Here is a 12,316-nt window from a genome sequence, read left to right on the forward strand (position 1 = left end):
GTTTACCATTGCAGATAAACTCAAGAAATTTAATATAATCATTCATTCAATTCAGTTACCCGTGAATTTGAGATTTGCTTTATAAATCCCGTAACACAATTCTCTGTCAAATATAATTTTCTGTAAAACTTTGATGCAGCAATCCGTGTGAATGAATCTCATGTGGCAGCAACATTGGTTCCGCCCCTGTTAGTCCGCACGGTTGGTTTTCATGGTACACCAATATGTCCATACCAGTCTGACAGCTGTGTACTCGTGACCGCGGGATGGAAATTTGTCATTCATGATTTTAAAACTTAGGACAGTGTAAAATAGAGGGTTTGGGGACATTTTAATTGAAACCATGGCTCGGGTTGTGAAAGTGTTTCGGACTCTGCGGAATCACTGGAAGAAGTCCACATTCGCTGTGTGTGTCCTGTCTTACGGAGGGTACTGGCTCAATGGTAAACACCGGTGAGTATGTCAAGCTGTGGTATTTCCACTGAGTAGATGGAGTACTTGCCTGTTTGTGTGTAACATTTTGTTTCTTGTATCTTATCAGTGACAATGTCCTGCGAAGAGAGGCGTGTCTCGTGGCCAAGGTGAGACATTTCTACTTTTTGCATATACATTGTCAGCAAAAGACATAAAAACCAAATCCTTCATCAAGTGCCTTGTAGTTCTAATCATCATCATACTCTCTGTCAGGAATTTGGGCGTCAACAGATAGCACCACAGGAGCAGCTGAAGAAAGCAACGGTGATCTTGAACCCTGCAGCTTGTGGAGGGTAAGAAGGCAGAAATCTCAAAAGCTCTCACTGACACTTTTGTCTGACACCAGTTATTTCAGAATATTTCACACTTCCTGTGTCAATCTTCTCCAGGAAGGCGAACAACCTGTTTGAAAAGAATGCTGCTCCCATTTTACACCTGGCTGGTATCGAGGTTACAATAGTAAAGGTATGCTTGGCTTTTTCCCCCCTTTGAAAACCATCAGTGCTGTCACTGTAGCTCTCGTAAAGATCCCATTGTGTGACACCATGATTCTACATTGCCTTTCCAGACAGATTATGAAGGTCAAGCAAAAAAACTGTTGGAGCTCATGGAACAGACAGACATGCTGATCGTGGCCGGAGGGGATGGCACCTTGCAGGAAGTCATCACAGGTTTACTGCGAAGGCCAGATCAAGTAGGTCTCACACAGTTACTGTGTTGATCTGTCATCAGTTTATGTTTAACCACAAAACAAGATGAAGACACCTTAATCCAAATTTACCTTTTAATGTAGTCACTGATGGATGTTTTATGACACAGGAAACAATCAGCAACACGCCGATTGGATTCATTCCACTGGGCTCTCGTAATTCCTTGAGTCCAAGTCTTCACCTACTGAGTGACAACAAGGTCAAGTAAGTATCTGATCATCACACGATCCCATGATTGACTGTGACAGGATGCGCCTCACAACTTAAACTCATTTTTCGTCCTGATACCTTTTCAGAAACATCACTTCAGCAACACTGTCCATTCTGAAGGGAGAAACTGTACCTCTGGACGTGCTGCAAATCAAAGTGAGACACTTACAAAGCTTTATGACTTTGTTTTGAAAAATTTCATACTTTATAATATGCCTTTCTTCAACACATAGGATAGATACGTTTAATGTGAGATTATTCTTTTATTTTTTACAATGCAGTGAGACTTTATGTACCAGGATCTTAGATTTGTGTGTGCGTATATGTGTGTGTTTCTAGGGGGAGAAAGATCAGCCAGTCTTCGCTGTGATGGGACTACGTTGGGGTGTGTTTAGAGATGTGGCTGCAACAATCAGCAAGTAAGGTTACACAACTGGTCACTCAGATTATAATCCTGGGGAAAACATGGCATAATTCTCTTCATGATCATATTTCCCCATAGATACTGGTACCTCGGACCACTGAAGACACATGCAGCACATTGGTTCAGCACTCTACGGGTAAGTGTGTATTTTCTTTTCTCTGAACAAGCTTGAGTTAAAACAATATTTTGAAGGAGAAAATATTTAGAATCACATATTATAGAAAATATCTGATATGGGAGAGCTGTGTCAGCTGCTGCCAGTGGGATATGGAATTCCTCCCTGGCATGAAAAACATCTGGAAAACATGTTTTTCTTTGGTCTAATTCTTAAATTCTGACTTTGCTAAGTACATTTTCTTTCAATGGAAGTGCTCTTGACATGTATTGCCTGTTTTCTGTTAGCATTGAGTACTTGATTGAATGTCATATGAAGTCACTCAGTCTGACACAGCTGTACCTGAAAAGAAGTTAAGTGTAGCTTTCAGTGTAATCGTAGTATCTAATGACTGCTGCTACAGGAGCTTTTCATCCTGACAAAAACACATTTCAGCAGCTTCAGGAAAACATCATTATCTCATTGAATCAGTAGTCTACAACACACAGCAGATCTCCTGAGGTTGTTGATGTGTTTCACATCTTCCCCTGCTTCCTTGTCATAACTGAATTCTGTGGCTGCTCCTGTATTCTAATGTTACACTTGTCAAATCTCTCAGGAGTGGCCCCTGGTCCGGGACGTCTCAGTGTCCTACACAGCTCCCAGCCTCCGGCCCCCTGACCTGCCCCCCCAGAAGCTCCCCAGACCCAACCTGATGTCCCGCATCGCCCGCAGACTGAGAAACTACTGGAACCCTCCTGTTGAAGGTCGGTTGTGTTACTGTGTTGATACTCTGGTCACAGCATGGCAACAGGGCACCAATTCCAACAGTAAAGTAAGAGCTGTGTTTTGGTGTGTGTGTGTGTGTGTGTGTGTGTGTGTGTGCTCAGAGCCTCCAAAAGTAGAAGAGCCAGAGGAGTGGAAGGAGCAGAAGCTGTCAACGTTAGAGCTGTTTATTCAAACCCACAACCAAAATCCTGTGGAGAAGGTCAGTCCAAAATAACTGTATTGATAAAACCCTGAGCACTTGATTAATGACATGACGGGACATTTTCTGTTCATTTTCTGTTCATTTGAACCTGCAGCGCATAAACGACTCCCTGATGATCTGTGCAGAAGCGGACGACTTCACTATGGGCGAGTTCATCACTGTCGGGTCAGTAGTTTTAGTTGATTTGTCTGCTTCCAACAGAAAATGATGACGAGGTCAATGCACATTATTTGAAAGCTCATGTTGATGTAAATTGTGTTCCTCATTAAAGAAATAAGAAAGAAGAGGACCCCACTGTATTTACCAGAAACTCCACAAAACTGGAAGCCAGTGCATGCCGGCTGCAGCTGCCAGAGGTCAGAAAGCCCTTCAAGCAGCCTCCTTTCATTCTGTCCAGTCGAAGCAAATCAGAATTATTTTCGGATCCTGCCAGTATTAGTCTGCTTACTCTCTAAAGCTCAGCTTAATGGTTTTTGTCCTGACCCCGCAGGGCGCCGGTGGCTTCTTTAACATCGACAACGAGGAGTATGATGCCTTGCCTGTGGAGGTGAGGCTGTTGCCACGGAAACTACGCTTCTTCATCAGTGCAGAGCGCAGAGAGCAGCTCCTCTCACAATTGCAGTGAGGAAGAAAATAAACCAGAAAGAAGACAAGAAAAGCAAAAACTGAAGACGAAGGCAAAGGACCAGCTGCCATGAAACTCTGAGCTCATTCTGCAGTTTAAAATGGTCCTAACATTGTGTTGGTCCATTTTACTACACGTAGACATGGCTAAAATATTAAGTTACTACTTCTGGGGAGGAATCGATTACATGTCTTTGTAATCAAAAGGACCAAGGCTTTGTTTCTTGAAGCCAGTAACTCATGCACAGGTTGTCTTAAAAAGGACTTTATGTTTACTGAATGGTTTACTATTGCCATCGTATTTGAACTAAGGCAATAAAAATAACATCTGTCCAATCAACACAAAGTGTGTTTATACCAGTTTGACATTAAGGTGGAGGTATTTAGCAGCCGCCTGGTTTAGATAATGGGAGGACTAACTGTAGCTGCTGGTGCTCAGACGAGGCGACGTAGGATGGAGGTATATAGACGAACTAACATGGAAGAATACAGGGCTGCTGCAGCATTCAGAATGTGTTGCAAATGATCCAAGATCTTGGACCAGGAGTTTGGCAGAGTCCCTAGTGACGTTGGGTCTGGGCTGACAGATGGTGTTGACAACAAATCTGCAGGATGAAGCAAGTGGCTGCATTGCAGGCCTCTTATCATACTGTTGTTTAGGACAACACAAAGGAGGGCTCTCTGTTTCATTTTGGTCGAGTTCACTGCGGTGGAAGAATCTTGTAGGGGAATGCCAGTGGCTGAATGTGTCTGCATTGACTAAAGCACAATCAAGAGGGAAATATTGTACTTTTCACTCCATTGTATTTGACAGCTGCTGTTACTGGATACATACAAAGACCAGCTTAATCTGAATTTCATCATATGATGAATTGCCATAGGATTACCCCCCAGATTTAGAATTGCACTTCCATATATTTAGGGGATTCAGAGAGACCGACAAAACAAGAGAATGATCAGAATTGGAGCCACAGAGTCCAAAACATCCTGACATAATGTCCATAACACGGCTCAAGCTCTGAAGGTGCTAGATCCTACATTTCCCATAATACAGCTGGGTCACATCTTTCATTTGAAACTACTCCCTCATTGGCCACTTCTTTCAAATCTTACACTTCCAGTTTGTAGGCTTTGCGTTAAAAAGTCTTATTTCGTGCCTCCCTGTCTCTTCTCATCCATCCTCGTGCATGTCTCAAGTCTCATGTCTCAAGTGGACAAAATGACTCTGATGATGTCATCAGGGTCCCTCCAGAGCCACAGAAGACATTATACAACTGCTGTCATGGACTGAGTAGTTCTCCTCGTGAAAAGTAAACTGAGCTTCATTTGTAAAATCAGTGAGTGTCCCTTTAAACTAACAGTATAAAGTAGCTTAAATTGTCTCCACCTCAACCAATGATGAAAAGCTGCTTACACATTAACACATCAGTAAAAAAGATTGAATAAAATATCTAATAATTCAACACTCCAGCGCATTTATTCTGCAAAATGAGTACTTCCACTTTTGATACTTTCAGTACATTTACTTTTACTGAAAAACTATTTTGAATGAAGCACTTTAATGTGGAACACTACAGAATTGCTACTTCGTGTCTTGGAAAGTAATGAAAGCAGTGATCCTGGTCAGAGAGGGAGGAGAGAGGCGGAGGAAGAGCAGGATTCTGAAAGAACTGGAGAGAAAAATAGTTCTGCAGGGTTAGAAGCAGAGGATTAGGTAACACCTGAACGGTATCAACGTTTTATTATCTTACAATGGCAGTACAGTGAAACTAACAGTTGCCCATGCTATGGAGTTCATGTGTACATTTACTGACATCTCTTACAGTGTTTCACATGAGTGAATGTGAAGACTTCTTTGTTATTCTGTGAATGCTCTTGATTTACATTACAATTGAGAAGAAAACACTACTGAGTGTGTTGCTGTATGTGTGCAATACTTTTGCTGTCTTTGACATTCAGTAGAGTGACACGCTGCACAAACGACTCGTTTAGCTAATGCTGGTACACATCTGTGAACGGCTCCACGTAGAAGGCATTTTATACAGTGGTGTGTGTTGTGCACATTCCCTTTTACATTGAACATACACCTGTAAAGCAAACACCGTCAGAGGCAAGAGAATATGTTTGCTGACACGCAAATAGACCAGTATCAACAGGTTCCACTGGAGACAGGAAGGTCATTCAGAAGTGCCAAGGACAATGTACTTAATCTTTAAGCAAATACTGCTGAAATGAGTCACTTTGTTGCAGTATGTTTGAAAGAATCACATTTCTTTAAGGCCCCATTTCAACAACAAAGTTTCAGTGCCCTTGTCTTTCAAATACAATACTCTGGGCACTTTTTAAAAAATGTTTTAACCAACCCGGAAAACATCTTTGGGGGCGGTCAAGACAAAACAGTGCAGGCTATAAGACCATGAAAGATCATTTCTGGAATGTAATAATGAAAAAAAATATTTATAAACCACTGAATTAAAAAGACATGTTTAAAAAAAGGGGGGCATAAGGAGGCTGAGAAGCATTACTCCAAATGTATACAAGGTGAGCATCAGCCTCGTGTTCCAACATGGAACAAATTATAGCTCTGATGATGGGTGAACTGAAGCGGCCTGCCAGGGGGGACTGAAAAGACAGAGTTGGCCAGTCTCTGGAGCTGGATTCACTCAATGGGACTGTGATGAAAAGACTGAGAGAGACCCTCAGCTGGAACAGACTCTGTGAATCTGCCTGTCAAGGAGGAGTTAAAGCTTCTGCTCAGGCCTCACCGTGACCAACAGCACATCTCCAACACCACAAAGAGATCTTTGTCAAGGATACAGACAAGCAGAGAGGATCTCTTTGAAGCCCATAAACAAGAAAACTACAAACGGCTCCATCAAGGACTCTTCATTCAATGGGATGACAGAATATATATCAGTTTCCGCTGATGAACCAGCCTCGAGTAGATGAAACAAGCAGTGAAAGCCTGTATACGGTACAATACACACACACACACTTGCTGGCTCAGACTGTAAGTCCTAAACATTTCAAATAAAAGTACAGTTAAGCATGGTCACCGTGCAAATCAGGAAATAGTCCAGTGGTGGACATGGTGCAGCATTCATGATAAGTTAGTGTTATACTGTAGGATCACATTCATCGACAATTCAAGAACGTCAGCTGATCACCACATGAGGGTAAAACATGTGACACGACAAAGTTTTCACAGCGCTGCCATCAGCCGTGATCAAACACAGACACGCCATCAGATCCATCTCGTGCTGAAGGTGCATCAAGGTGAACAGAGTACTGAGCAGGCTTTCCCTTCTCGCTCTGTGAGTCAGCTTCATAATAATGAACCATCCCCATTATAAAAACACTCATTAACAAACAGATTTCACCTCACCGCTCACTTTCAGCTGCGAAAGAAATCGTTTCGTTTTGTTTTTTTTTCTAAAAAAAGCTGAAGCTGTGAAGAAGGCTGATCATTTCAACAAACACACAAAGTCATATTGCTTCCTTTCTGAAAGGCAAATAAAGTGGTCAAAAAGCATTCCATGTGCTAACTCCCAAAGTGCTGCATCACAGCAAGAGACAGAATCAGAGAGTATGGTACTGCTTGAGCTTCCTTCACATTATGACGGCTAGAATCTCCTAGAAAAAAGTACTAGAAGCACACAGATTTATCTCCAGCAGCAAAAACTCGACATGAATCTTTTCTTCAGACAAAGTGGACACCAAAGCTGCAGAAGTGTGAATGTTTCAGGGACTTCTTCACTGTGACGGGTGCAGAGGGAAAACCACCAATCACCCCGCTGTGATGACCAGACCTGACCAAGACTTCCATCTTTCCTCCAGTGCTTCAGTCGTGGCCACATAAGCCGGAATCAACACAAGCACACACAAAGAAGTATTTCTGACAAAAACCATAACATAAGGAGTGAATGGCTGTGCGAGCTCGCTGCTGCCCGGCATCACCGTCTGCCAGGCAGGTGTTGGACCAGTGCACAAAGTGTCTTCATCATCCACGCTGCTTGGAAACAGTCTCCACAGGTCAGATGAGACACACATAGAGGGAAAACAGACACCCAGGAGGGGACTGCAGGCAACAGATGGAAGTCCCAGGGTGGAGGCAGTGTCTTCAGTGTCTTGGTGTGTGTGGGCCGTGAAGGCACAAATATCCAGTGGTGCTCTGGTTTCCCAGGCTGAGGGGGCCTCAGGGGCAGCAGAGGTTGTCTATGACCAGCGTGACGTCAATACCGTACACCTCCAGCAGGTCGACCAGGAAGGCGCGATCACCCTGGGGATCCAGCCCCATGGCCCTCACGTGCTCAGCGGTGAGGGTGGGATCGACGCTCCCTGCGACCTCAGAGAGGGTCTGGAAGATGCAGTTATTCAGCTCCATAAAGAACCTAGGACAGGTTTAAAGACAAGTGCATCATGCCGTGCTCCTTGGCACCACATTACAATGACAAAAGCAACATAACAGTGCTCCTGCCTGTGATCATGACTCAAGTAGCAGCTATGAATACGCTCATCAGAGACTCACAGAATGAAGAGATCCTCTTCGTTTGATGTGCAGTCTCCATCCACCTCCTGAGAGTACAGCAGCATTTGCCTAGGAAAAAAGTTAGCATTAATCATCATCCTTGAAATGCAACGGAGCCTCACTGGCCTGTTATTTAAGCACGCTCATGTTCATCTTGTAGAATTTCTTCTGATACCTGAACAAATTCATCTTTAAAAAATGTTAGTGTATGCATCACATTGAAAATCAGATCATCTGACACTCGGCATGATGCTAATTTAGCAGCGTTGACAGCGTGTAGCGTACCTCTGTTCACTCAGTTTCCTATACTTCTCCCTGTCTGCTGCGTTCAGGCGCAGCAGCGGCTGCAAATGACTTCTGTGCGTCTTCACATTCTGGTTATCTATGTAGACGTCGTACAGCTCTTTCTTCTCCTCAAAAATCTTCTCTGTGGTGCCTTAAAAAGCACATATAAGGAGTCATTTCCATAGATTACGACCAGCGGCAAATGAAGCAGTTACATGCAGCTAAGCCTCACTCACAGGCCACATATGACATCTCCGTTTCCAGGGCAGCGATGTCGGCTACGTTGATGTAGAAGAAAGGCCGTAATTCAGGCACAGAGGCACCGATTCCAGGTAGAGAGACGTTGGCCAGGCAGCAACAGCAATACACTGAGGGAGCACAAGAAGACGGTGGATGAAACATCTCCAGGGAAATAGAAAATGAAAAAACACTCAGGCTGCAACAAGACTACATTTATCACATCCTGAGCTGTTTGTGTGAATCTGTGCTGCAGCCATATTAAATGGCATCGAGCTATGGTAATCAAAGGGATGTGTATGTGTGTGTGTGTGTGTGTCAGTGTGTGTCTGAGCTTCTCACCCCTGTAGCAGACCACACCTACAGGTGGAGGGGAGAAGATGAGGAGCCGTTTCCGAAGCAACGCAAACTTCCACAGCACCATTATCTGCTCCCCGAAAAACTGGATGAACTGGGACATGCAGCCGGCTGGATGGGTGATCTGCAAGGAGTGAGGAAAGTGATTTCTGACTGAGCAAACACACTATTGCCGACAGTATAAACGTGCTATAAACTGCCGCTGTCAGACCTTCATTTCTGGATGCATACAGCGGTTGATGGTGGTGACACTCCAGGTTGGGCAAGCAGTAACCAGACCATTTCCTGTCGGGGGAAGGACGGCCTTCTTATCCTCATAGAAGGCCTCCAGTGGAGAATACTGGCCTGGACACTGCAACTGGTGTCTGCAAGGCAATGACAGGAGGAGGAGAAGAGAGAAAGATGAATAAGGTCAGGTATGAGGCTTTTCAGATTTGTATAACGCAGCAGATTAAACTTGCTTCAGTGCTTTTACACAAATCCTGCATGATGTGCACAGCGTGCTCACAGCTCGTGCAGCACAATCCAAGAGAGTCAACGACAGTTACTGAAATAATGAAGCTTGTATCTGAAATTATTCACTCAGACACTATTCGTTATACACTGTAATGGACGGTCTATATAGAAAAATTGTGTATTCAGTGTCAGACAATATTTAGGTAGTCTATAATGTAATATTACCAGTTGTGCTTGGTTGGTAACCCATGCTTGTTCTTAAATTGCATTGTGGGATCATTTGAGGCCGCTCGCATTACATAAACGCCTCTTTTCTATTCGCTTTAACCACATCAACTCATGCTTAACATGTTTCGAACGCCACATGAGACATTTGCCCGCGACTGTGAAATGACACTGTAACCACACATACAAACTGTGGGCTGGATGACCGCACTCCACTCAGACGAATCTAGATCCACTCGTGTTTGGTGGTAACCTAAGCAAACTGTGGCTATGTCACACATTTATACATAATCGATGAGGAGATTTCGTGAGAGGACTGAAGCAGAAGAGCAGAGTTACTAAACAGAAGAGAGGCTGTCAAGGCCTCTTCTTCTTCCGTGCAAAGGCTTCATACAAAAACTGTGCTCTTGTGACGATCGCTGTGGCTGGGACTCTGGGTTCATGTTTAATAGATGAGAGGATTTTGAGCAAATAAGCAGGCACGTAAAGAGAAACCTGCGAATGTGGTTGAGTGAGAAACAAATAGACAGAATCCATACAGGGTGGTGCACAGGTGACAAAATAAGACAAAGGCACACGCGACACAAAGCATGCCTCACCTGACTTGGTTCTCCAGGAAGTGCATGTAGCGGTAAAGCAGAGTGTAGGAGGGAGACAGAATTCCCACAGACTTCATCCTCGCTCCTCGCTCCAGCTCACTCTCCACGGGCATGTTAGCGAAACAGGCCAGCCCAAAGTAGCAGCCTTTACGGAAGTATCTAGCCGAGGGGTAAAACAAAGAGGACGAGTAAACACAGAGTGACAGATTTCTGATGGGGGCTGAACAGACCCGCCTGCGTCCATAGACTGACGGTTTCATGCTTCTTGACTGGTAGGAGTGAGCCGAAGCACGTACATGAAGTCGCTTGTGATCCGATGGGAACCGCTCGCCATCGACTTGAATTCAACTCCGTCTAGGTCGATGTCGTGAGGCAGGCACCATTCTACCATATTCCCTGCCATTCACACACACACACACACACACACACACACAGAAGAGAAAGCTTGAAGTTACTTCCCACATTGTCTACTTTCATCCTGACAGCTTCTCCTTCTTGTGCATGCCAGAGAGCATTGACTCAGCTGCTGTGACTGTACACTGACCTGCTCCACACATGAAGCACTGACAGTCTGGCCTTGAGTTTGATGAACTGTTGACTTTATGTCTTGTCTGTTTTTAACGACAGTGAGCCAAATGATCCCTTTCTGTCTAATTCTATACTAAATCTAATGGATGCTTTTCCTTTTTATTCCAGATTGGGCTTCAGTCACTGAGCTCTCACACACGGAATGGTTGACAGCTTCCAGAGGCTCGAAAATCAGACCAGGAAGTTCAAGGGTTATTGCACCACTGTGGACCGATCTATTCAGGTCAGAAAGGTTTGACAGCATAGCAGCATAGCATACACCCTTTACTCCCATGACTCAGTATAATGCACTACACCACATCAGACAGAGGAGACTGCCATTCCAAGACAACAAGACATCAATTCAGGCCATTTTTCGGGTTATCTAATCCGTATAATTTAAGATTAAAGATCAATCAAATGATCTTGCTACTGTCTGATTGCTTACCTGATCTTGTATCAAAGGTAACCACAAACACAGCCACGATCTGGTCTTTTTCCTCCCACTGATCCCTCACCGAGAGGCCGGGGAAGGGCACATCACGATCTATACCGAGCGGCTGCGGGCGATCCCAGCCGTGTCCAGACAGCACTGTCCGCGGGCGGCTCGGGCTTCCGTCCCCGCTGATAACAACAGCTGTTAAGCTCTTCGTCGGACTGCAGGTGATGACGGTGGTGGTGGTGTTTCCGCTGCTGCTCCACCCAGTACCAGCCGCTGTTGGTGTGCGTCGCCCGACGGGCTGCGAACTTTTCTCCGGCGGCGCGTCTTCCTGCCGCGGCGGCGAAGGCGGCGGCGGGGCCGCCTGGTTCGGATCGGGCGGTGGGATCTCCTCCCAGTCCAGCAGCGGGGCTCGGTCCGACTGCTTCACCATGGTTCTGCGGCTGCCTCGGACGACTCGGGAAGGTTGAAGAATATCAGAAAAGTCCGCTGTCCAGCTGAATCGAGCACACTAGTCGCGCTGCTGGAGCCGGATCATGGTGTCCTGCTGCTCGCTGGCTTGTTTTCTGTGTATTTGTAAGCGTGTCACATCCACTGACGGGCTGCTTTCCCTCCTCCTTTCTCACTGTTTTGATGACGTCGCTGACTTCCGCCCACGTGTCTATATTACTATTTAATACAATGACCTAATTTTGGTTAAAGGACACTTATTTTGCCCATAATAATCCATATTATTCTAAGATTCATGGAGAGATTCCGCTGTGATGTACTCACTCACATGTTCCTCTGAGGTATTTTCGTGTTATTTCGTTTTACTTGAAATTTGAATTCATAGTTTTCTCGAGATGACATTGACCACATGCATATGCATCCATATATACATAGTATTTATATTTTCCTAGCTTTGATTACAATGATGTATAAAGTTGTTTATGCAATCAACAGCAAGAGGAAAGTCAGGTGTGTGGTGAACAGCTCAGCCAATCAGAGAGCTCGATGTGTGAACCCTGTGGTATAGCTCATTTAAACAGGACGTCATTTACACACAAAGAGCGAAATTGAAACGTGGTGGTGGCAGGGAAGGCGGCTTGTTCGT

At 44.7% G+C, this 12,316-nt stretch overlaps 2 protein-coding genes across 2 annotated transcripts; one reads left to right on the forward strand and one right to left on the reverse strand.

The window, feature by feature from the left end:
- Nucleotides 1-216: 216 nt before the first annotated feature.
- On the forward strand, nucleotides 217-5,156 carry agk (acylglycerol kinase). Its single transcript, XM_076732681.1, has 14 exons — nucleotides 217-453; nucleotides 542-581; nucleotides 688-767; nucleotides 864-939; nucleotides 1,043-1,168; nucleotides 1,294-1,388; nucleotides 1,481-1,550; nucleotides 1,734-1,813; nucleotides 1,897-1,954; nucleotides 2,532-2,679; nucleotides 2,803-2,900; nucleotides 2,998-3,068; nucleotides 3,175-3,259; nucleotides 3,394-5,156. Exons 1-14 carry the CDS (start codon nucleotides 344-346, stop codon nucleotides 3,526-3,528), a joined length of 1,272 nt encoding a protein of 423 aa, XP_076588796.1. The 5' UTR covers nucleotides 217-343; the 3' UTR covers nucleotides 3,529-5,156.
- Nucleotides 5,157-5,237: 81 nt separating this feature from the next.
- dennd11 (DENN domain containing 11) lies at nucleotides 5,238-11,852 on the reverse strand. Its single transcript, XM_076732679.1, has 9 exons — nucleotides 11,230-11,852; nucleotides 10,511-10,610; nucleotides 10,215-10,373; nucleotides 9,146-9,299; nucleotides 8,920-9,058; nucleotides 8,577-8,708; nucleotides 8,341-8,491; nucleotides 8,056-8,124; nucleotides 5,238-7,918 (listed from the first exon to the last, which is right to left on the reverse strand). The coding sequence occupies exons 1-9, from the start codon at nucleotides 11,651-11,653 to the stop codon at nucleotides 7,723-7,725; spliced, it is 1,524 nt and encodes a 507-aa protein (XP_076588794.1). The 5' UTR covers nucleotides 11,654-11,852; the 3' UTR covers nucleotides 5,238-7,722.
- Between the last annotated feature and the right edge of the window lie 464 nt (nucleotides 11,853-12,316).

The sequence above is a fragment of the Chaetodon auriga genome, chromosome 6, assembly GCF_051107435.1.
Source record: "Chaetodon auriga isolate fChaAug3 chromosome 6, fChaAug3.hap1, whole genome shotgun sequence".
Lineage (NCBI taxonomy): Eukaryota > Metazoa > Chordata > Actinopteri > Chaetodontiformes > Chaetodontidae > Chaetodon > Chaetodon auriga.

Bases quoted from the DNA above. Each gene is read 5' to 3' on its own strand.
- agk (XM_076732681.1), top strand. From the start codon at position 344: ATGGCTCGGGTTGTGAAAGTGTTTCGGACTCTGCGGAATCACTGGAAG. The intron at 768-863 runs GTAAGAAGGCAG...AATCTTCTCCAG, and splicing joins AACCCTGCAGCTTGTGGAGG to GAAGGCGAACAACCTGTTTG. The intron at 1,169-1,293 runs GTAGGTCTCACA...TTTATGACACAG, and splicing joins TACTGCGAAGGCCAGATCAA to GAAACAATCAGCAACACGCC.
- dennd11 (XM_076732679.1), bottom strand. From the start codon at position 11,653: ATGGTGAAGCAGTCGGACCGAGCCCCGCTGCTGGACTGGGAGGAGATC. The intron at 9,300-10,214 runs GTGAGGCATGCT...ATTGCCTTGCAG, and splicing joins TTCCTGGAGAACCAAGTCAG to ACACCAGTTGCAGTGTCCAG. The intron at 8,125-8,340 runs GTACGCTACACG...CTTTTTTCCTAG, and splicing joins AGGAAACTGAGTGAACAGAG to GCAAATGCTGCTGTACTCTC.